The following is a 23,697-nucleotide window of genomic DNA, read 5'->3' as shown; positions in this document are numbered from 1 at the left end:
ACTCTTGTCTCTCTCTCCTCCATTATCGTCCTTTCTCCTCTCTTTACTGGATCATTTCCATCTGCATGTAAGCATGCTGTTATTACATCTTAAAATACTCTCTTGATCTGCTTCTCTGCTCAGCCACCTTCCTACTTCTTAGCTCTTCTCTGCAGCAAACCCCATGTGAGAGATGCTCACTGGCTCTCACCAAATCCTGTCCTCCCATTCTTTCTAAGACCAACTCTGATCAGGCTTCTGACCCCAGTGCCCCAGGAAATGCTATAGTCTAGGTCACAGCACCTGCACCTTGTGAGATGCGACAGTCAGTGCTCTGTGTTTCCTCTTTAGTCAGTGTCTTTGCTTAATTCCCGGGACACCCAACACTTTGGTTTTCCTGTAACTGCCCTGGCTGCTCCTTCCTTGTTTTGTTATGGGATGTGTTGTTTTTTTATTTTTTTTATTTTGTGGCTGATTCTTTCTCTTTCCTCAGACTTCTTAGAGTTCAAGTACTTGAGGGCTCAGACCTTGACCCTCCTCTGTCTTCAAACTACAACCTTGGTGAGCTTACCTAATTCTGTGGCTTTTATTGTCACATGTATCCTGACAGTTTTATTTCTCCAGCCAAGGTCTATACCCAGAACTTTAGACTTAAATAGCCAGCTGTCAACTCAAAATCTCCATTTAACAAATCTCCACTTGAGCGTTAGGCATCTCACCTCAATCCAAACCCGGACTCCTGACCTTTCTCCTCAAACCTGCTCCACCAGTTGATGGTAGTCATTACAGTTTCTAAGGCCAAAACCCTTGAAGTCGTACTCAACCCCTCTGCTCCCCTCCTTTCTTTTCACACCCTGACAGTCAGAAAATCCTGTTGGCTCTGCCAGCAAAATGCATTCATCGTATAATCATATCTTATAAGTTTCCAGTGTTTTTATCCTGGTCTAAACTTCGATTACAGGTTGCCTCAATTACTGCAAAAGTCTTCTTACTGGTCTTTCTTACCCTCTTAGAGTCTGTTCTTAATGTGGCTGCCAGAATGATCTTTTAAAAATATAATTTAGAAGATAACTCCTCTGCTAAAACCCTGCATAGTCTCTTCCATCACTTAGCATGTAAGACCTATATAACTGCCACCTCCCTGCCCTCAGCCCCAGTGGCCGCCTTCCTGCTCCCCTGACTCTCAGGGCTGCTCACCTGACAGCATGTGTTCTTACTGCTCCCTGCCTGGGTGCTCCTCTCCCAGTCACCCTCTTGCTTCTCTCCTTCGTCTTGTCCACATCTTTGCTCATATCTGACCTTGTTCATGAGGCCTACCCGGCCTACTTTATTAATACTGGGCCTGCCTCCTTCTGAAACCCCTTTAGCCTGTTTGACCTTTTCTTTTATCTATATAATTTGCCTCTTTATTTTACATGATAAATGATTTACTTCTTATATTAATTGTTTATAATGGCAATAACATTGTTAGAATTTAACATTGAATAGATTTCTGAATGAAGCAGAACCGAAACTGACCTCTCCTTGTGCAGATTTGCTTTACCTGTAATTTTTTAGAACGTTTGCTTTTTATATGTTTAATTTGAGATGTCGTCGACCTTTTCCCACATTTGAGCAGCAGGAAAACTCAAGAATAATTTGACTGTTAAGTTCATAAGCAGAGAGACAGAAAAGGGGTTAAAAAGAAGTTACATCATCTGGAATTTCAGAGACTGCAAAAGGTGTTGACTGTATGATCGGTAGAAGTTAATGTGATGTGGATGTAAGCCGTAAGTCTCCCTACATCCTGTTTTTTATTGTTGCTATAAACATGTCTGCATTATTGTTTTTTAAGCGCAAAGGGCTGCTGATCGCGTGTCTGTGTCATGACCTGGACCACAGGGGCTTCAGTAACAGCTATCTGCAGAAATTTGACCACCCTCTAGCAGCTCTCTATTCCACCTCCACCATGGAGCAGCACCACTTCTCCCAGACGGTGTCCATCCTCCAGGTGAGATGATCGCATGCCGTGTGCGTGCCTGCATCCCCTGCTTTGTCCTGGGATTTTCTCAGAGATAGTAATACTTTATAAGTGAAAGAGGGATATTGCTTACTTTAATAACAACAGTTACATTTTATTGTAGACCCTTATATTTATAGGCATAATTAAATAATTGTGGGTTTTTGGTAAAGAATCCTTTAGGAAAATTTTGAATACATGTATTTTGCAATCACATTTGTTTTTTAGGTGTTACTTCAGTAAGCACATAGTACCCTAAACAAACTTTATTTTACATAGCTTAATTTAATTATGTGGATTGTCATTTTCTTGAACCAGAATGTATTGAATAGTTAATCTTAAAAGTTAGGTGTATTCAAGATTTTAAGTGTGTTAAAGTCCTTTTATTTTTTCTTTTGTCTGTTTTGTTTTTTTATTTTATTGCTTTTAAGACATTCTTGGTAATTGATCTAGATGATTGAAGATCTCGCTTTAATGTAAGATATATATGCCTCTTCTTCTTAAATCTTTTTTCTCAAACTCACCTTAGGGTAGGTATTATATTATAGTAGTTTGGTTCCTATCACAGACAATTCTTAAAAATGTGATCTGTGTTTGGATTAAGAATTGTGGTCCCTGTCTCTTCTTCTCACAGTCAGTACCTCTAACTAGGAAAAGAAATCCTCTGCTGATGTGTCTAAAGGAAGCAATTTGAGTTTTCAGAGTTATGTAGCAAATCAACAGCAGTGATTCTAGCAGTGACTGGTTGTTGTAGACAAGTTGTGATGCAGAGTGGCTTTTGCCACTTGGCACAGTTTTCCTTTCTTATGTAGGCCGGGTCTCCCTCCAAACACCCAGGATTTTCTTTGCCTCCCCATGGCTTCCCAAACACTTCTCCTAGTGCCTCCTCAAGCGGCCTAACTGTCCAAGTGATTGATACTACTGCATGCTCAGACGTTTTTGAAACTCAGCAAAATGTACCTGTCCAGGTCCCACTTAACTCAGGCTTGAGAAGGTAAATGAGCAACTTACTGAAGTGTGGGTGCTTTTGTGACTACCTGCTGAGTAAAAGTGAAAGGTGTTTTAGATATGGAGTTACTTCCGTCATTGTCAAGTCCTGTCCAGTAGGTACTGAACGTTGTGCTTGTACGTGAGCTAGTTCTGTCCCTGCATGCAGTATGGAATCACCATTCCTGATGCTCACTGGGCACCAATCCTTTCTTTTTGAGATGGTATATGTTTGGGTAGATAAATACATACATGCCTACATAGACATTTAAGCAGGATAAAAGATGGGTGTGTGTGTGTGTGTGTGTGTGTGTGTTTACTTTTTCTCAGTAGCTGAATATTATAGAACTTGATGAAAGTTTATATCTATTTTGACCTCATTCATCATTTGAGTCTATTTATTTGTACAAGAAGGATGAATACCAGAATAGACATCAGGATGCCTTCATTTAGAAATAAACGGACTCACTAAATTAGCATCTCATATCCTAAATGTGGGGATTCCAGATAACATGATGTGGTATTCCTAAAATGGTCAGAACATGGTAACAGGAACTCACAGCAGTAAAATAAGTGCAGAGAGGCAACCTGTTGCTATCCAAAAAGTTGATGGGAATAGATTCCAGGTATTAGTGGTGGAATTTCAGTCACTGGTGTGACAATAAGGACAAATTTCTTCTCCTATTTAGAGAAGATGAGGTGCTAAATACATTACTAGAACAAGAAACTGGGAAGAAGAACTGGGCATTGTTGTAGATTTTAATGAAAAGCACCACTAGTTTTAAAACAAATTCATGTACTAGATTGACTAAAAACCTCCTATGTGAGCTATGATAGGAAGAAAAGTATTGGAGCCATAAACATCCCAATCTGCATGCATAGGTGTTGCTTTTCCTCCCACAGATTTGTCACTCCTCTTCCCCTGGGTGATGGCGCCGCAAAGGATTACTCAAAGCCCATTTCTTTTGAGCAGTGAGAAGCCCCAAAAGGGGTTAATCTCCCAGAACCCTCAAGAGAGAAGCATTCCTTCCTTTTGAGAAATTAGCCATGAACTGGGGTTTTTACCCCACATTTGTTCTCCAGATCAGGAAGTTACAGGAAAAGAACATAGGTGGGGTTTTTGCTAATTATAGTTTAACAAGTTTAACAATAGGGCCTGATAACATCAGTAAAACAAGCAAAGTGACACTCCATGATGCAATTTGCAAAAGGTTAAAACATTTAGTTGAATAAGATCACAAATTACTACAAAAACCAAAGTGACAAAGGATTTCAAAGGCAGAGAGCACAAGAACTTATCGTGTACAACTTAAAAGACCTCTAAAAAAGACAAATATAATCCTTTTTGATTAGTAAACCCAGGCAAAAATGTGTGCTGATAAGAACAATTTTATACGTTTAGGTTAGTAAATAGGCCTCCATTTGTCAGAGCAGATTACACAAATCCCAGTTTGATTCTTAGCTGTTTTTTTACCAAATACATATTTATGGTTTTCCAGCTAAAAACTTGGTATATTAAATCTATACCCTTATCAGTTAATGTTAACTAGGGCTTATGCGATATCGGGCATAGGTCTTTTTTTATTAGCCGTCTTGGGTCCTAGGTTTCCATGTGACATTTAGGGCCATATGGAATCCAGAGAGGCCCTGTGGAGCAAAGATAATGTCTGAAAGATATTGTTTCTCTCAGCATGACCAGGAGGCAGAGGTGAGGTAAGGAAGAGGCTTATTGACCTTAAAACATATTTGGGTAAAAGGTTTAAATCAAATTTTGAGGATATATTTATTTTGTCAAAACTTTAGAAAATTTAAGTCACGTGAACTTGAAAAGTATACTTATTCATTTAATGAGTGTGCATTAATTATAAGCCAATTTGGTACCATGTAGACAATACAAACACACATACAGACATGAGCATGTAGACATCACATACAGCTTACATACGTATATATACAGACATATACAACAAAAACAAATAAGGACCTTATAGGGTTTTTTTTAAATGTAATAAAAAACTCACTAGCATAAGAGGACAGTCAGGTTTAAATTGTGTTTCTAAATAATATTAAAGCTTATCGGTGAGGCTTGTAAACCCTGTTTTAGAGAAAGCAAGATAATGAATTTACATTGTAAAGCAAAGTATGCAAGCCATTTCAAGAAGATGCAGAGAAAGTTTTCTTTTTTAAAAAAAATGGCATAGAAATTTACCTGAAGATTTTGTGAAGAAATACATAGATGAGCCTAGAAGAAAATTTAGAAGTCTGTTCAAGATAACCAGCTAGATACCAGAAAATTTGAGACCATCTAGTTAAACAGGTAGACTTTAGTCTAGTTTTTGTTTCCCAAACGATCTACTGAGCTTAAAGGCTGAGCCACCAATGAGAGATGAAACCATTTGACTCTTGAGGCTTTTAAAGAATGACAGCATACCCAAAAGGAGGCATGGTTAGCATGCCATGGCTGTGTTTCTCACAAAGCTTCAGAGCTGAGAAAAGAACCACCACTTTAAAGAGAGAAGAGAAGCATTGTGCAGATAAGAAAGAAAAACATGCTCAAACAATACCAGCACTGCAAAGAAATATTAATTTCTTTTACTTTAGATTATCCAATTTAAAGTTCTCTCAGTCACTGGCAAAGATTAAGTTTTATCCTTTTTTGGTGCTGTGAACATATCTTTGCCTTTTCTTAAGGTCTTGGATAGTTCTCAGAGCAACTTGACATAGATTCCAAGTTGTTAGGTGGGAAGCCTTAATGAGACCCATTGCATAATTAACCAGTGACCAATTTGTTCCCAAATTCTCATGTTAAGGCTCCCTTCCTTGAGGTATCAAGGACATGGTTGTTTAATATCCACTAACAGTTTTACAAGCTGCCATTCAGTTACTTACAGCCTGCTGCTTTAAGGAGACATTGTAGTTGTATGCTCAGTCTCCCCTTTATTTAATGAATTATCCATATTTTAAAAGTAAAAAGAAGGGAAAAATGCCTTTGGGGTTGAAAAGACCTAACTTTGACCTGCCACAGGCATGGACCCCAACTGAGAACAGCCTGTGATCCCCCCTTTACTGGGGTGATTCTCTCTTACCGGGAACTCCCTTTTGTCAGGATGAGTAGTGGATGTCCTATTTCTTTCCTTTCCAAGGATTAGCAGGTCAGTCTCAGATCGGTGGAGCAAGAACTCCTCACATGGGGCACCATTTCGTTGCTTTGCCTCACACGTATTTGTCACCCCTCTTCCCCTGGGTGATGGAGCCACAAAGGATTGCTCAAAGCCTATTTTTTCTGAGCAGTGAGAAGCCCCAAAGGGGTTAATCTCCCAGAACCCTTAAGAGAGAGGCATTCCTTCCATTTGGGAAATTAACCACGAACTGAGGTTCTTGCCCCACATTTATTCTCCAGACCAGGAAGTTACAGGAAGAGAACATTGGTGGGGTTTTTGCTAAGTATAGTTTAACAATTTTAACAGTAGAGGTTGATAACATCAGTAAAACAAGCAAAGTGACATTCCATAATGCAGTTTGTAAAAGGTTAAGCCGATCCATCAACAAAGGCTTGATCTTAGCAAACATTCTCTCCCCCTACAGCAATTTCCCAGTATCTTTCCATATCAATTAGTAACTTGTCTGTCCTTGAGCCATCAACCTTGCTGTGCTACAAGCCTCCATCCACATCAGAGACCCTAGCCTGAGGAAAATTTCCCGTCTGTTGCAAGGTTAACATTTATATATGTTCTCTTAAGAAATTAGGCTAAACCTGAAACTATAAGAAACTAAGCCCTGTGAAATATATTTTCTTTATAGTATACTCCACAGGTAGGAGTATTCAGGAAAGTGTTCTTTTCTTTTTCGAAAATTACAAAATATTGATTTTTCATTCATGCTTATGATCCTTCTTTAGGTGTTTTTTCTCAGATTTATCTAACTGCTCTTTGAAATTCAGTTGAACATTTATTGAGCTCCTTCTATTTGCCAGCACTTGTCTTAGGCACTGGGGGTATAATAATAAAGAAAACAAATACACATCCCTGCCTCCTGGAGCTCACAGCTAGAATGGGAAAGTCCATGTCCCTAGAGTTCTGCCCTCAAGCCGTCGTTCTTACTGACCCATCTGGTCAACCTATGGTTCTAAGTGACGGTAATATGCTAAGGGCCCTCAGACCTGTGTTGATTCAGTGTAGTGCTCAGTAAGACTTCTGTTTCCAACCACTTGAACACAGCATTCAATATGGCCAAAATTGTGCTGCTTATTTTTCCCTAGATACCTTATTTATTTTATATCTCCTGTGGTGGCATGCACAGGTGGTGACCTTAGAGTCATTGTTTCCCCCTCCTTTAGCCTCATTCCCCCATCCCCTACCCAGTCACCAAGTCCAGCCAATTTTATGTTTTGTCAAAAGACACCTCCAGTCTTGATCAATTAAGGTAATGTCCTTGGATAACAGTAATTCCAACTTCCAGTAACTAAAATGAGACAGAACAATATATAGTTACATCGTTTAAATACCTCTGATACCTCTGTTTACCCACAAACGACTTTTCCTATTGCCTTCTTGATCTCTGCAGTGATGCTTTATCTCCATTGCTATTCAGATGATGGTGGGTCTCAAACTATCCATCCTCTGGCAACATAGCCAGATAAAAATAAACAATTCAGTATGTAATAGTTTGAAATAGTTCCCAGTCAGGCATTGTCACAGCTGTGTGTATGTGTAGCTATGTATCATAGTTGCGTTAATCTGAGTGCCACCTTTAGGATGGCTGCTCCTGTTACCTACTGGATAACACAGGCAATCAGAAGAGTGTTACTGGCTAACACAGTGATGGCAACAAGCAGAGGGAATGATAAGATGTATTTTAAAACTTATCTTCAGTCTAACACACACACGCACAAACACATTACTTATGGTACAGAAAAGTGCGAAGTGTACCTTTGGTCACAGCTCTCCGTCCCTCCAGTCATAGTGAGGACGCAGTGGGCAGCCCTTTGTTGAGTGGGCAGTGGAAAGTGGTTGAGTCATGAGTAAGGTAAGAAAGAGTTTAAGAACATTTAGAGAAAAGATAAATATGCATTCTTACCTTGTGCTGAGCTTCCCATCATCTCTTGATGCTTGGCATCAGGACTGTTTTCTTAGTGACAGCAGCCCATCGCTGTATGTAGTCAGGATGGACATTTAGGAAAAAGGAAACTCCCACTTGGAGTCTGTAGCAAATGCTATCCAGACCCCTCTGACCACTACAGCCGTCTAATACCTTCCCTCCTTGACATCCCGGTTGTATTTTGTCTGTTTTACTGCCTTGTTCTCCTCATCAACCACTGTTTCTCCAAGCTTGTGTCTCTCAATCCATCCTCCACATATATGCCTGAACATGTTATTCTACTGGTAAAAGCCAATAGTGGCTCTCCATGGCCTCAGGAAGAAATTCTGAGTTTCTTAATTGATGTCAAGTCTTTTATGAATGGCCCTTACCTTTTCCAGAACCACAGTGTCTGCTATACTTTTCTATTTCCAGCCATTGTCTAGATTCCCCTCTATGTATAATTTCCCCACCCACTTTCTGTGGCCAACTGCTTCTTATCTTTTAGGCTCACCTTGGTGTTATGTTCTCCAGTAAAATTATTATTTTATTTTTTTTTTGTCTTTTGTGTTTTTCTGTGTCCGGCAACGGATCGCAACCCTCAGTGTTGCCATTATTTTTTTTTTGTCTTTTGTGTTTTTCTGTGTCCGGCAACGGATTGCAACCCTCAGTGTTGCCCCCGTACCGGACCGGGGACCGGCAACGGGATCGCAACCCTCCGCGTTGCTCCCATGCCTCGCTCAGCCAGTGAGCGGGAACCGGTCTGTGCGTGGGATCCGAACCCTCGGGCGGGAGTGCCGCCGCGCTTCCCAAGCGGCGGACTATCCAGTGCGCCACCGGGCCGGCCCCAAAATTATTATTTTATGATATCTTTATGAAGCAGGGGCACAGCATTGTGTCCCTTTTACATATTCCTGAGCACCTCAAGCATACATACACCTCATATTGAAATTTTCTGCTTGTGAGCTCAGTTTTCCTCCTCCTCTGAGTTATAAGACAGTGAAGAAGGGCAGTGTCCCTTACTTATTTCCCTACCTGCAGGCCCACCACTGGCCTGTTGATGTGGGCAGAGGTGGAACCTGAAGGTAGAACGCGAGTATGACAGAATGAAGAGTGGGCAGAGCAATGTGGGCAAAGCTTGGAGACCAGAAACTTTTATTTAGAGGAATGTGGCTGAGTAGTGGAAGGCGAGTGGAATGCCTTTAAGTGCAGATTATTTTGTGTGAACAGTGACACCCAAGATAGTAGGTAAGCTTTGTTTTCTTACCTAAAGCTTAGCCACATATTTTTAGTAATTGTGATAAAACCATTATTTTTGGTATACTAAATCAATTTATTCTCTTTTCTAATGAGATGTTAATGATTATGTTGAATATGGAATATGTCCTTTTTCAGTTTTTTGCCTTTTGTGAGTACCTCATGTTAAGTACTCAAATGTGAAAATTTTAGAAAACAGACCAAGTAGAAGTTATTATTCTCATTATTAAAAAAATTTTCCCTAATATTCCATTTACTTTGAATTACCTGGTGCTTTTAAAAGTGATCAGATTTCATGAACCTTTCTTTATACCCAGTATTTTGAGATCCTGTGACTTTTTTATTACTTTTTATAGCAGTAACATTTCTATGACTCAGCTAAAGTGTTCTTCCAATTTGTCTGCACTAGGTAGAATTTACTATTGTCTATTGCAATTATAGAAAAATCATTGCTCTTATATTCAATACTAGCTTACAAATAATCTAAAATGTATGACATAGAGGCTAGCTTAAATCTATCCTTTTCTACAGATGTATTCTGAAGAGAAATGACCTTTGGCCATCAAATTCATTTCTGGGCATATCTGTTTTTGTTCTCTCTTTTTGTTAACTCTGGTTGCAGCCATTTACCAGTTGATTTTATCGTTATCATCATCACCATCATCATAATAATCATTTTATCATGTGTTGGACACTTAATATGAACCAGAAACTTCAGCAGTTTGCACATATTAATGCATTTAAAATTTTTATAGTGTCCATATGGTGGGTATTATTCATTTCAGTTTCACAAATAAGAACATCAAGTATCAAAGAGGTTAAGTAACTTGTCCATTTGTCATACAACTAGTAAGTGGCAGAATGGAATTAAAAACTGAAATTGTTTGACTCCAAAGCCTGTGTTCTTAATTACAGAGTAATAATGCTTCCTAGTATATGGTCTTATGCGCTAAGTGATTAAATATCCAAATAAGTATTATATATCTTTTAAAGGCACTGTTATCGTGAATGCTTAATTCAATTAGTGTATCATTGACTTTTTTCATCTCAGAGCAACTGAATGATTCAAGCCATACCTGTGGCTTCCTAACTCAGTGGAGGCAGGATTGCTGGGGATCAAGGTCTGGATTGATTGGCATGTAGCATATAGATCTGAGCTTCAAGAATCTGAGCTAAGCAGCATAGGGCTTGTGGGGAGAATTATTTATGTCATCTCAGAGCAACTGAATGATTCAAGCCATACCTGTGGCTTCCTAACTCAGTGGAGGCAGGATTGCTGGGGATCAAGGCCTGGATTGATTGGCATGTAGCATAGAGATCTGAGCTTCAAGAATCTGAGCTAAGCAGCATAGGGCTTGTGGGGAGAATTATTTATGATTAGTAATAATATTTTTTAAACATTTTGAGGAGAGATCAGTCTGTCTTCCTGCATTGGTTCTGACCTACCTCCAATCCACATTTTTCCCAGAGCTACCATTCTAAAACAAAAACCTCATCAGCTCACCACCTCAGTTAGTAAGCCTTTTTTTTTTTTAACTCTTTGACTTTAATTCTCACCATTTCCATATTCAGTTTTCTTCAATTGTATGCTTTATGTGAATGTATTCTTGCCCATAAAGAGAGTTTTTAATGGCTCTGAATAAACGTTATATTGAGGTTGTGGGACATTTTCTTCTGGGATACAGATGAGTAGATTATTACTCATTAGGCTTATTTTCATATGATGCGACCTGAAGTAGACAAGGATATAGATACCTTTTTAAGTCCACTGTGTTCCAGTATGATATAGTAATTACTAAATGTTTTAATTAGCTTGAGAGGAAGTCTTTAACTTTAAATATTGTAAATTTTCCAGTTCTTTAACTATTAAAAATATTGATATATTTAAATCACTGGGCTATTGTGGTAGAAAATGATGTTACTGTAGGTAAAATAGTTCATTTAAGCGGTACCTTTATTGTTTTTGTAGCTTAGTTAAAGAGAAACCAAATGTTATTTTTGTTGCAGTCATTTCAAACTATTTTGAAAACCTGTTATTAATGTGCCAAATGGCATTGACTGACTATATTGTTTCAAATACTGAAAATGTCATAAGATTAGAGCTTGTGCTTGTTATTGGTGGTTTTTATTTGTATTTTTTCCATAGTTGGAAGGGCACAATATCTTCTCCACCCTGAGCTCCAGTGAATATGAACAGGTGCTTGAGATCATCCGCAAAGCCATCATTGCTACAGATCTTGCTTTATACTTTGGAAACAGGAAACAGTTGGAAGAGATGTACCAGACTGGATCGCTAAACCTTAATAATCAATCACATAGGTAAAAATAATTTTTAAAAGTTCAGATGCCCAGGAAGTGTTATCTGGAATAAGTTGTTATTTAAAAATATTAATTTGGCATTAATTTATATTTGAAAGAAGAAATGTGAAAATATTATATGTTTTTTGTTTAATGTGCATTTTGTTTGTATATACTTTGTATTCTTCATTGTTTGACAAAATTGCCAACAATGTATTGTGAGGATAATTAAAATGTAAATTGGAATTTAAACTAGTCATGCAGGAATAGGCACTTTTTAAGGGAATGGCTGTCAAGTCTTTTCTCAAAGATTCCTCCCTGAATTTATTGCAGTGCAGGGTTTGGTCATTGGCCTCACAGACTCAAAAGCAAATGAAAATGGATTCATTTTTCAGAATCAAATCCTATGAACCAAACTGATGTGATTGGCATATAAAATTGGTCTTCCATTTTATTGATCTATAAACATATACTCAGTCACAAGGATCAGAATGTTCTCATTCTGTGTGGGCAGAGTCATTTAGGAAGCCAAGTAGCAATCAAAAATCTGTTTAATGAACATGGAACCAAAGCAAGAAGAATTAGATTAATTAAATGTTCTAATGGCATTAGGCTAAATTAGTCTAATGTCTTTTTTTCTGAGGAGGGGTGTCTTACCTCTAGATGATTCAAAAATATGTCAGGTGTATTCATTATGAACCTGTCCACCCATCTGTATATTAGGTCTAAGTCCATTGGCTAAGCTGACTTCTCCCCTTGACAGTTCCTAGGTGGTTACCACCAGCTTTTATTACCTTGACTTTCCTGTTACTGTTTCCATGTCTGGCCAATTTCATCTTAAGTGCTGCTATCTTTATCTTTGGATTTGTGAACATTCATTTATTGGATCTATGCCAGTCTTGATGAACTTGGATCTATTCTCTCTGTTTCAGTGCTTGGCATATCTCCTCTGTGATCCACTAAATGCTGATCTTAACATTACTTTCTAGGAAGCAGTCTCTGTTTTCAAGTTCTTAGAAGCAATTCACTCAGTTATTCTTAACATGAAGCATTAGTTTTACAAAAAAATATAGATATATATCTAATGAAGTTTACTTTTTCAAAAATAAATATCATTCGTATAATGATATCGAGGCTTTGATTAAGCAGCAGCTGTCTGTGATTCACCTTACCTTCAAACAGGCACAGATCCAAATTTTGTGGAGCTTGAAACTTACACAATTTGGGGAAACTTATTTAAGAAAAACAATACACGTTGTTTGACACATCGCCAGGGTCCCTTGCAGGATCATGCAAAGGATCAGTGGCAGTGAAGGCGCCCTAAAGTTTCATTAGGGTGTTTTAGCATATTCTCCCCCACCTTCAATCTGAGTGAGAAGTATGGTCTACAGTCTTCAGCTCTCCAAAATGTTGTATGTAGTTCTTGTATTAAGACATGTAGAAACAGGTGTGTGTTCACAGTTCTCTTTTTTCTTTTACGGTAATTAGAAGATCAGAGAAATATAGCCTTGGTGAAGGATTCTTTGGCTCTTGAAACCCATGTACTTCCTTTTATTTTTTTTATTATAAATAAAAATCACACAACTAGTGCCAAGTTTCTTATTATTTTTAGCAAAATTATTACAATTATTATTATTACTAGAAAATAGAATTTAAATGTCTAATTGCAAATAATATTATTTTGGTGCTTAATGCATATATATATGTGAGTTAGTGATATATAATATACTTTGTATTTATGTATGATTAAATAATTTTTTCACAGTTAATAATTTTAAAGGTAATGCATGTTTGTTTTAGCAATTCAAACAGTGCAGAGATGTATACAAGAAAAATAACAATACTCTGTTCTTTAGCACTCTCACACCAATTATCTATTTGGTGTGATACCATCTCATGCATTTTGGGGGGTTTTTCAAAGGGGTGTGTGTGTGTGTGTACACAGTATACACACACACATATACTTTTTTCCACTCTCTTTTTCTCAATGTGATTATATCAGCTGTATTCTCTTTTTAAGAGTTGTGTCACATTATATAGTATGGAGTATATAATGTTAAAGTTTTATTTAAAAAGGTTTATTTAATCTTTCTCATATTGCTGGTCAGTTTTTCTAGAATTTTGCATTATAGGTAATGCTGCAATAAACTCTTGCTTACCTATTTATTCTTGAAAAATATATAACATATATGGCTAGAAATTTATACACATATTAAATTTTCTAAAAAGACTGTAGAAATTCACACTCCTCCTGACATAAGGGTAAAAACAATTTCTCATTAAATATGCCATTCTCTACTCACTGCTTCAGAGAATGGGTCAGTACATACATTTCATGTTTGTTTACTATTATTCCTACTTCTTTGTATTTGTCTATTCATAACTTTTTATTATTTTTTGAATTGTTTACTGTTTTATAAATCAGTTTACATTCTATATTTTTTAATTAATATTATTACTATTTTTTTACATTCTATGATGCTCTTGTGGAGCAGTTGAGAAGGAGGGGGAGAGAGAAAAGGAAAGGAAATGGGATGGAAGAAGGTGGAAGGAGAGGGGGAGGATTGAGGTCTGTGGCAACCCCCTCATTCTCACAGGGGAGACCAGGGCCTTCCAGTGGTGGCTGGTCATTGTCAGGCTGGGTGCACATGTCGGGGATGTCGCAAAAGCCCTTGTCCCACCACCCCAGTTCAGGAACCTGGGGCCCTTCTTGCTGTGGCTCGATGGTTGTCGTAGGACTGGTTGTAAGGATTAAAATTTTCTGTAATATATGAGTATTACAAATATTTTCTTCAGGTGGTTTTTAAAAATTTTATTCAGATTTTCTTTTAAATACAAAGAAATTTAGTTCCATCCTGCCAAATCTCTCATCATTGGTTTTTATCCAACCTCACAGTAATATAAATAGAATTTAAAATTTTCTTTATGTATTTTTATAGTTTTATTTTTTTATTTTTAGATCTTAATTCTTCTGTAGTTATATTTTTATGATCATAACTTTCTTTCTGGTGGGTTGAATCAGTACCACTAGGAACAACCTATTTTTTCCACTGAATTGAATTTAAGTTTAATAAAATCTTGGATAATTCATTGGATCCCTTAAGGCACTCATTGCTAATCATTTAATCCTCAACTACAGTTATACTGTTTTGATTACTATGTCAAAATTTATTATATGTAATTTATTATTAAATTTATTATTATATGTAAAAGGTAAAATAATTCTTACCTTTTGTTTATTTTCTAAAAAAATCATGGACTTGTTACTTAGCCAATGTATTTTTATAAATTTTTTATAGGAACATTTTCAAACTCACAGAAGAGTAGAAATAATCAAAAGTACACTCTTACCCACTGCATACATTCAAGGATTGTTAACATTTTACCATATTTCTTTACCTCCTTTTTTTTCTGTGCTATTTAAAATGAATGTTGAGTATATTAACTTGAAATAGCATCATGAGTATTTAAAAAGAACAGGAATATTCCACTTTAGAGTTTTTTTCAATCAAAAATACCCACAATGGCATTTTAATTGTACTTATGTTACAATTTATATATTCACTTGATTTATATACTCACTTGAAAATGAAAGTCTATTGTCTTCCTGTCTAAAACATGGTATGACACTTTAGTGTTAATATAATTTTATAGTTTGTTTACATCCATCCTTTAGCTTTCTTGATATAATTATACAGGTTATTTTATAGATTTTATGACTTGTGGCTGTATTTTTTCCCATTTCTAACTGGAAATAAAGTTTCCAGTATAAACAGTGTTATGAACTTGCATATATTTGTCATTTTTGCTTCATGTGTTTTTAAACTTTATTTGGTGCTTACAGATTTAGATTTATTATGTATTCTCTATGATTTATCCTCTCATCAGTATGAATTTCTTTGATTTTTTCTGCTAATATTTCTTGCCTTAAAGTTTTCTGTTTAAAATAGCCACACCACGTTTCATATGTTTGCTGTGGGCATGCCATATTCTTTTCCAGTCCTTTACTCTCATAACATCTGTGTCTTTATGCTTAAAGTCTGTCTTGTAAGCTGCAGTAGTTGAGACTTGCAGTCACTGCTTTTTAATGGACTGTTTAGTCTATTTGCGTTTAATGTAATTACACTTATGTTGTCTAATTATCTTTTCTATTTTCTCTTTGACCCTTTGTTCTTTGTCCTCTTTTCTTTTGAGTTAATTGAATTTTTTTTTAGAATTCTGTTCTATATCCTCAACTAGTTTTTATTATTATACCCTCTTTATATTTTCAAGCTGTTGCTGTTGGGTTTACAGTATGCATTTTTATCCAATCACTTTGAATTAATATTATTCCTTTCCTGTTCACTGTAAAAGATCTTAAAAAATCAAAATTCTATTTATTCCCCTATTTGTCTTTTCTGCTATTTTTATTATATGTTAAACTGCTACGTATGTTATATGCCCCACATAGGTTGCTAATATTTTTAATTAAATAGTCAACTGACTATTAAAGAATTTAAGAAAAGAAAGAAAAATAGTTTTTCGTATTTTTCCCCATGTATTGCCATTCCAGTGCTTTTCATTTATTTGGGTAGATCCACATTTCCATCTGATTTCATTTCACTTCAGCCCAAAGAACTTCCTTTAACATTTCTTAGAGTGTGTTGACAATAGACTCTTTCAAGTTGTTTTTTTGTTTGTTTGTTTAAATCTGAAAATGCCTTTATTTTGGCTTTTCTTTCCAAAGATAGTTTCTCTGGATTCAGAATTCGAAGTTGACAGGTTTTCTGTCAGCATTTCGAAAATGTTGTTCCGTTGTCTTCTGGCCTCCATCTTTTTTTCTTTCCTTTTCCTCCCGATGAGTAGTCAGTGGTCATGCTTGTTATTTTCCTGTAAATAATGTGTTGTTTTACCATGGCTTCTTTTTATATTTATCCTTCTTGGGGTCTTCTGAGGTTTCTAGATCTGAGCTATTCTCTGGGCTACTGATTTCAATAAAATTTGGAAAAGATTATTTTTCTTCAGGTATTTTTTTGCCCCATTATGGTTTTTGCCCCATTGTTTTTTCTGAGACGTTAACACTTATGAGGATACTTCAAAAAGTTTGTGGAGGGCCGGCCCGGTGGCGCACTGGAGAGTGCGCCGCTTGGGAGTGCGGCAGCGCTCCCGCCGAGGGTTCGGATCCCATGTGGAGACCGGTTCCCGCTCACTGGCTGAGTGCGGTGCAGGCGCAACGCCGAGGGTTGCGATCCCGTTGCCGGTCCTCGGTACGGGCGCGACCCCAAGGGTTGCGATCCCGTTACTGGTCAGTAAAAAAGACAAAAAGGAAAAAAAAAAAGTTTGTGGAAAAATAGTTACAAGATAATATGAAACTTTCCAAGAACCGTTTGAAGTACTCTCCTATGGCAGACCACTTAAAATGGTGTTACAAGTTATTAGGGCTATGTATAGCTTTTTTAGTCTTTTTTCTCTCTGTTCCTCAGTCTGGTTAATTTGTGATCTGTCCGATTTCAGCAGTCCTTTCTAATGTTCTGCACAATCTGTTGTTAATGTCATCCACTGATTTTTTTGTGCATGCATACATATATATATGTGTATATATATATTATTTTTCAATTCTGGGATTTCCTTTTAGTTCGCTTTTATGATTTTTATTTCTCTTCTGGAATCCCTATCTCTTCACCCATTGTATCCAAATATATATTTTTTTTCTTGAAGATTCTTTAGCATACACACACACACACACACACACACACACACAAAACATATAAAGATTCTTTAACTGATAGCAGTTATTTAGTAATCCTTGTCTACATTTCCATCATCTAGGTCCTCTATGGGTTTGTCATCTTGGCCAATTTTTCTCTAAATCATGGAAAACATTTTCTTGTTTCTTTACATTACTAGTAATTATTTTTATTTGTATAGTACATCGTGGATAATATGCTGTCATCTTTCCAGATTCTGTTATCTTTCTCTGAAGGTAACTAACTTTTATCCTAATGGACAATTAAATTTCTTGTGGATCAATCTAAATGTATGAATATGTTACTTTAAGTTTTATTTGGGTGGTTCATTTTTCATTTCGGCTTTGGTCCTTCTGTCAAGGATTTGAGGAGAATACAAATGCAGATTTTGGGAGTTCTGTCTCTGTGATTCTACTTTCTAGGATTTTTCTCCTTAACCTCTGTGTGCTCTGGCAACCCCAATTTCTAACTTCTCAGCCATGCCGCAACTTTTTGGGGGCTCTGTTTACCACATGCTCATAGGAGAAAAGCTATATAAATGCAAATCTCATTCAGTGTGATTCCCTTCTTTCAAAGGTTGAATCTCCTCCAACTTTTGCCTGCTTTTAGGTACTCAAATAGTGCCTTCTAAGGGTTGTTTTTTAGTTTTGTCCAGAATTTATTATTGTTATTCTATTATTACCAGAATCCTAAAAATTGTTTTGTATTTCGCCATTTAATTATATTATTTTTATCAGTTGATAAGATTTATTTTAGTCTCTTGGATTTTTTAAGTCATACAATCATGTCATCTGCAGATAAATATAATTTGTTCTGCTTTTCTGATATTTATACTTATTTTGCTTTCTCATCTGACTATATAGCTAGAACCTACAAAACAACTTTGGATTATGGTAGAGAAAGCAAGTACATCTAATATGCACATGATTTTAGTAGCATTGATTTTAGAATTTTACTTTTTAATGTAATATTTGATATATTTTGATAAATCATGTTTATCATATGTTATTTTTATATTCTCTTTTATATTATATGAAGAATTTATTAGATCCATATTCATGTTTCATTCATATATGGGTTTCCTCTGACTTCTTAATGTTATTGATTTCTGATTTTACTTATAGATTTTTCAGTTTCCTAATTTTGTGCCACCCCTGAATTCCTTGAACTCTATTTTTCCATGGAATTAGTCCTTTACTACACTGAGGAAATAAATTTTTCTGTCTTTTTTAGCATATTTACATCTAATCCATTAATTGCTATATAGTTGTCTATCTTATACTATAAGATATAGTTGTCTATCTTATACTATATTATAATTTGCTATTAGTTATTGCTTTCTATATGATCTGGGAGAGTTTAAATAACTAAGATTAAACATTTTGGCAAAGTTAAGTAGTATTTATTTGTGAAGCTTTTGTAGTCTGCCACCTTTTTAATTGGAAGATCTTTAACACTCAGATGTCTTTTATGGTTTGGCATGTTTCTTTTATTTTCTGCTTATTCTGCCTCTTGGGCAATTTAGTTCACTAGAAAATTGTCCTTTTTCCTTTAGTTTTTCAAATTCATATAAAATTATTTGCACAAATTATTCACACTTAAAATCTATTTAGTCTTACTCTGCTTGTAGTTGCATCTAATTTTTAGTGCTCTATATTTTAATTTTTTCCTTCATTTCTTAATCACACTTGCCTGGGATTTTTTATTTTAATTATTCCTTTTTTATAAACTGGCTTTTATAAAATTTATCATTTCTTTATGTATTTGCTCCTTTATTAATTTTAAGTTTTATCTTTATGCCTTTTATATACTTTTGTTGTTCTTTCTTTCTCAGATCGGATAGTAATAAAACAATCAGATTATCTGTATTATCTGAGTATTGATTAAACTATACCGTGCAAGTTTTTGATGAAGTACTTTCCTTTTTCTTCGTTTTTAGATTACTTGTAATTTCTGCTTCTGTTTCCTTATTGATGTAGAGGTTATTTAAAAGTAGTTTTAAAATGCTTTAGGTATTTCCTTGTTCATTTTTTATTGTGTTTCCAGGAATTCCCTTGGGTTATTGTTAAAAGTATATGACCTATAAAATTGTGAAATTTTGTAATTGATTAATATTTTATTTCTGGCCAATATATAAAAGACTATTATTAAAGCAACTTTACTGAGGTGTAATTAACATAGCAAATATACCCATTTTAAGTTTTGGCAAATTTAACTACTACCACATTCACGGTCAAGATATAGAAAGTTTCTGTCACCATTTTACTTCTTTCTAGTCACCAATGTATTCTGTATTTATAGATTATATCTTAGTCCATTTGGGCTGCTACAACAAAATGCCATAGCCTGGGTGGCTTATAAACATATGTTTATTTCACACATTTCTGGAGGCTGGGTAGTTCAAGATCAAGGCACTTGCAGTTTCAGTGTCTGGGAGGGCCTGCTTCCTGATTCATAGACAGCCATCTTTTAGGTGTACCGTCACATGCTGGGAGAGGGTAGGGAACTCTCTGGGGCTTCTTTTATATGGGCATTAATCCCATTTATGAGGGCTCCACCCTCATAACTTAATCACCTCCCAGTGGGCTCCCACCAAGTTCCCTACCAGGGAGCTCAGTGAGCTCCCTACCCTCTCCCAGCATGTGAGGTTACATCTAAAAGATGGCTGTCTATGAACCAGGAAGCAGGCCCTCCCAGACACTGAAACTGCAAGTGCCTTGATCTTGAACTATCCGGCCTCCAGAAATGTGTGAAATAAACATATGTTTATAAGCCACCCAGGCTATGGCATTTTGTTGTAGCAGCCCAAATGGACTAAGATATAATCTATAAATACAGAATACATTGGTGACTAGAAAGAAGTAAAATGGTGACAGAAACTTTCTATATCTTGACCGTGAATGTGGTAGTAGTTAAATTTACCAAAACTTAAAATGGGTATATTTGCTATGTTAATTACACCTCAGTAAAGTTGCTTTAACAATAGTCTTTTGGCTTCCTTGATTTTTCTCTTTTTTTTTTTCATTTTATTAATTTCCTCTGTAATCTTTGTATGGTTTCTTCTGCTTGCTTTAGATTTAGTTTGCTGCTCCTTTTCTAGTATCTTAAGGTGGAAGATTAGATTGATTTAAATTATTTCTTCTTTTTTAATATAGTTCTTTATGGCTATAGATTTCCTTCTAAACACTGTTTAGCTGTATCTTGTAAGATTTGATATGTTGTGTCTTCATTTTCTTTCATCTCAAAGTAGTCTTACATTTCCTTTTGACTTCTTCCTTGATCCATTGATTATTGTATTCATATCCTATGACTGTCATATCCTATGACATCCATCACATACTGGATAACTTGAAACAACAGAAGTTTATTCTCTCCGTTTGGCGACTTGAAGTCTAAAATCAAGGTACGGGCAAGATTGATTCCTTCTGGAGGGGTCGGAGAGAGAGTTATGCTCCAGGCTTCTCTCCTAACTTCTCACAGGTGACAGTGTCACTCATACCTCTGTCTCCATCATCACATGCCTTCCTCTCTCTATGTGTCTCTGGCCTCACACAGTGTTCTTCTTTCTTTGTCTGTCTTTCTCCTTGTAAGACACCAGTCATATTGATTAAGGCTCCATCCTTTTCTACAATGGCCTCGTCTTAACTAATTATGTCTGCAACAACCCTATTTCCATATAAGGTCACATTCTGAGGAATTGAGGATTAGGACTTCAACTTATATTCTTTGAGGAACACAATTCAACCCATAGCAGTTAAATAAGATTGTGCTTTTTTAATTTCCACATACTTTTAAGTATTCCAAATTTCTTACTCTTATCAATTCCATTGTGGTCAGAGAAAATATTTTGTATTATTTCTGTGCTTTTAAAATTATTGAGCTTTGTTTTATTGCCTAGCATGTGGACTATCCTGGGGAATGTTCTGTGTGTACTCAAAAAGAATATATATTCTGCCATTGTTGCGTGGAGTGTTTTCTGTATGTCTTTTAGGTCTGTTTATGTATTGCTCAAGGCTTCTGTGTCTTATTCCTGTGATTTTTCTGCCTAGCTAGTCTATTCCTTATTGAAAATGAGGTATTTTAGTCCAAGTATAATTGTTGAATTGTCTATTCTTCTCATTTTTGTCAGTTTTTGCTTCATATATTTTGGTGCTCTGGTGTTTGGTTCATATATGCTTAGAATTGTTATGTCTTTTTGATGGAGTGACTCTTTTATTTTTATAAAATGCCCCTCCTTATTTCCAGTAATATTTTTTGTTTTAAAGTTAATTTTGTCTGATATCAGTATATCTACTCCATGTTCTTGTAAACAATGTTTCTGTGATATCCTTTTTGATCCCTTTACTTTCAGCCTGTATGTATCTTTGAATCTAAGTGTGTCTACTGTAGGTAGCATATAGAGGGATCCTGTGTTTTAATCCATTCTGTCAGTCTCTCCCTTTTGATTGGGTCAGAATTCCCTGTTTCTTTGCATATCTAGTAAATTTTGTTGGAAACTAAATATTTTAGTTATTATATTGTAGCAATTGTGGGTACTGATTGTTTCCCTCCAAGGCTTGTTATTGTTCTTGGCCTGTTTGTTTATTTAGTGATGGGCTGGGTTGTTTTAGTGAAGTCGGTGCTGCTGGCCTCAGTGTTAAGCCTCTGATGTTCATCAAGGGGTACAGCATTGGTGTGGACAGTCGTCTGAGATCGCAGTGGATTTTCCTGGTCTCCTTTAGAGGGTCTCTTTACTGACCACACCTCACCTTTAAACTCCAATAATTGTCTGCTGATTGCTTTATTGTTTACAACAGTGTCCTGGAGCGGAAATTGCTTTAAAGACTATCCTGTCAAATTCTGGCTCCTTTCCAGGGATCCTGAGGTCAGTGTCTGAGATATGTTCTGACCACAGCATGGCTTATCCCAGCTGTCTTTTTCCCAATTTCTCTTCAGCAAACCTCCCAGTCTACAGTTTAGACCATATCTTCAATGAATCTGTCCTCGTCTTCCTAATTGCCTCTTACCACGACTTCCACTTTTCATGAGATAACTCTTAGGCAACTAGCATTGGATGGCAGGTGATAAGGAACTACAGTTCTTGGGAGAAGGCAAACATATTAACTAACTTCCATGCTTATCTACTTGGGGACAATTTCCTGACTGTGGCACAAGGAAGGGGAGCCAAAGCAGAGCATGATGAAAGCACTGAGTGAAATACTGGATCTGAGGGAATTGTGTTGGAGGCTCCGCATGGGTCATTGGCTGGGGCTGAGTTACTCATACCCAGGGTAGGACTCCACGAGCCCTAGGAGAACAATTACTGCAAGGCTGAGTGGCACAGAGTTAGCAGAAGTTGCATAGTTTTTGGAAACAGAACTCCATCCAGAGTGGAGAGACCTTGTTGACACCACAGGTGAGAACAGCAGCAAGACCATCTCATTGGTGTGAACCACCACACGATAAAATAAGGGAAACACCTGATCCTTTTGACCAAAACCTGAAACCAAGCTTCCACAGGAGCAAGGAGAGCCACCAGTGAAGGAATTGCCTGGCAGAACAAAACTCAAAAGGAAGACAACATAATCCAGATTTCTTAAAATGGACTGTCAAAAAAAGGGGGTCAGCAAACTAGGACCCACAGGCCAAATCCGGTGTGTATCCTGTTTTTGTGCACAGCCCATAAACAGAATAATTTTTACATTTTTAAAAGACTGGTAAAAAGAAAAAAGAACAAAACAAAGAAGAATATGTTACAGATACAATTTATGGCACACAAAAAATGAAGTATTTACTATCTGGTACTGTATAGGCATAAAATAAAAAATCACTGGAAGTGTAAAGAAGCAGTAAACTGGGACCCATAATCAAGAAAAAATAAGTAGTCAGTAGAAAGAGATCCCAAGATGACCCAGATTTTGGAATTAGCAGGCAAGGATTTTATAGCAGTTGCTGTAAGTATGTTCAAGGTCTTAATCAAAAAATTGGTTTTAAGGAGTTTAATGAGTTTAAAAATTGGTTTTAATGAGAATAAATGCAGAATTTCAGCAGAAAAATGGAAATTATAAAATAGAACCAATTGAAAACTTGACGATAGTGAAGTACCAGAGAGAAAACAGGGTAAAAATTATATGCATGATGCATGTTTCTCATCAGAAATAACAGAGAGCAGACGACATGGACTTGTTTAAACTACTGTCAACTCTAGATTCTATATTCATTAGAACATTCTTCAAAAATGAGGCTGTGATAAAGATCTTTTTATGATTAACAAAAGCTGAGAGAATTAGTTGTCAGCAGACCTGAACTATGTGAAATACTAAAGGAAAATCTTCAGGCTGATGCATTATCAGATGAAAACTTCTATCTACAGAAAGGCATGAGAATCACCAAAAG

The 23,697-nt window shown here is 36.3% G+C and overlaps 1 protein-coding gene across 1 annotated transcript in view; it reads left to right on the top strand.

Moving 5' to 3' along the window:
* PDE10A (phosphodiesterase 10A) overlaps positions 1 to 23,697 on the top strand; it is a 77,482-nt gene that overhangs the window by 18,599 nt on the left and 35,186 nt on the right. Inside the window, exons 5-6 of the mRNA XM_008591590.1 lie at positions 1,814 to 1,969; positions 11,445 to 11,617. Of these exons, the coding sequence (XP_008589812.1) occupies positions 1,814 to 1,969; positions 11,445 to 11,617 (329 nt within the window). The remainder of the gene's footprint in view (positions 1 to 1,813; positions 1,970 to 11,444; positions 11,618 to 23,697) is intronic.

The sequence above is a fragment of the Galeopterus variegatus genome, unplaced genomic scaffold (genome assembly GCF_000696425.1).
Source record: "Galeopterus variegatus unplaced genomic scaffold, G_variegatus-3.0.2 Scaffold7066, whole genome shotgun sequence".
In the NCBI taxonomy this organism is placed as follows: Eukaryota; Metazoa; Chordata; class Mammalia; order Dermoptera; family Cynocephalidae; genus Galeopterus; species Galeopterus variegatus.
The sequence above is the reverse complement of the archived record's forward strand: the minus strand, read 5'-3'. Positions and strand labels throughout refer to the sequence as shown.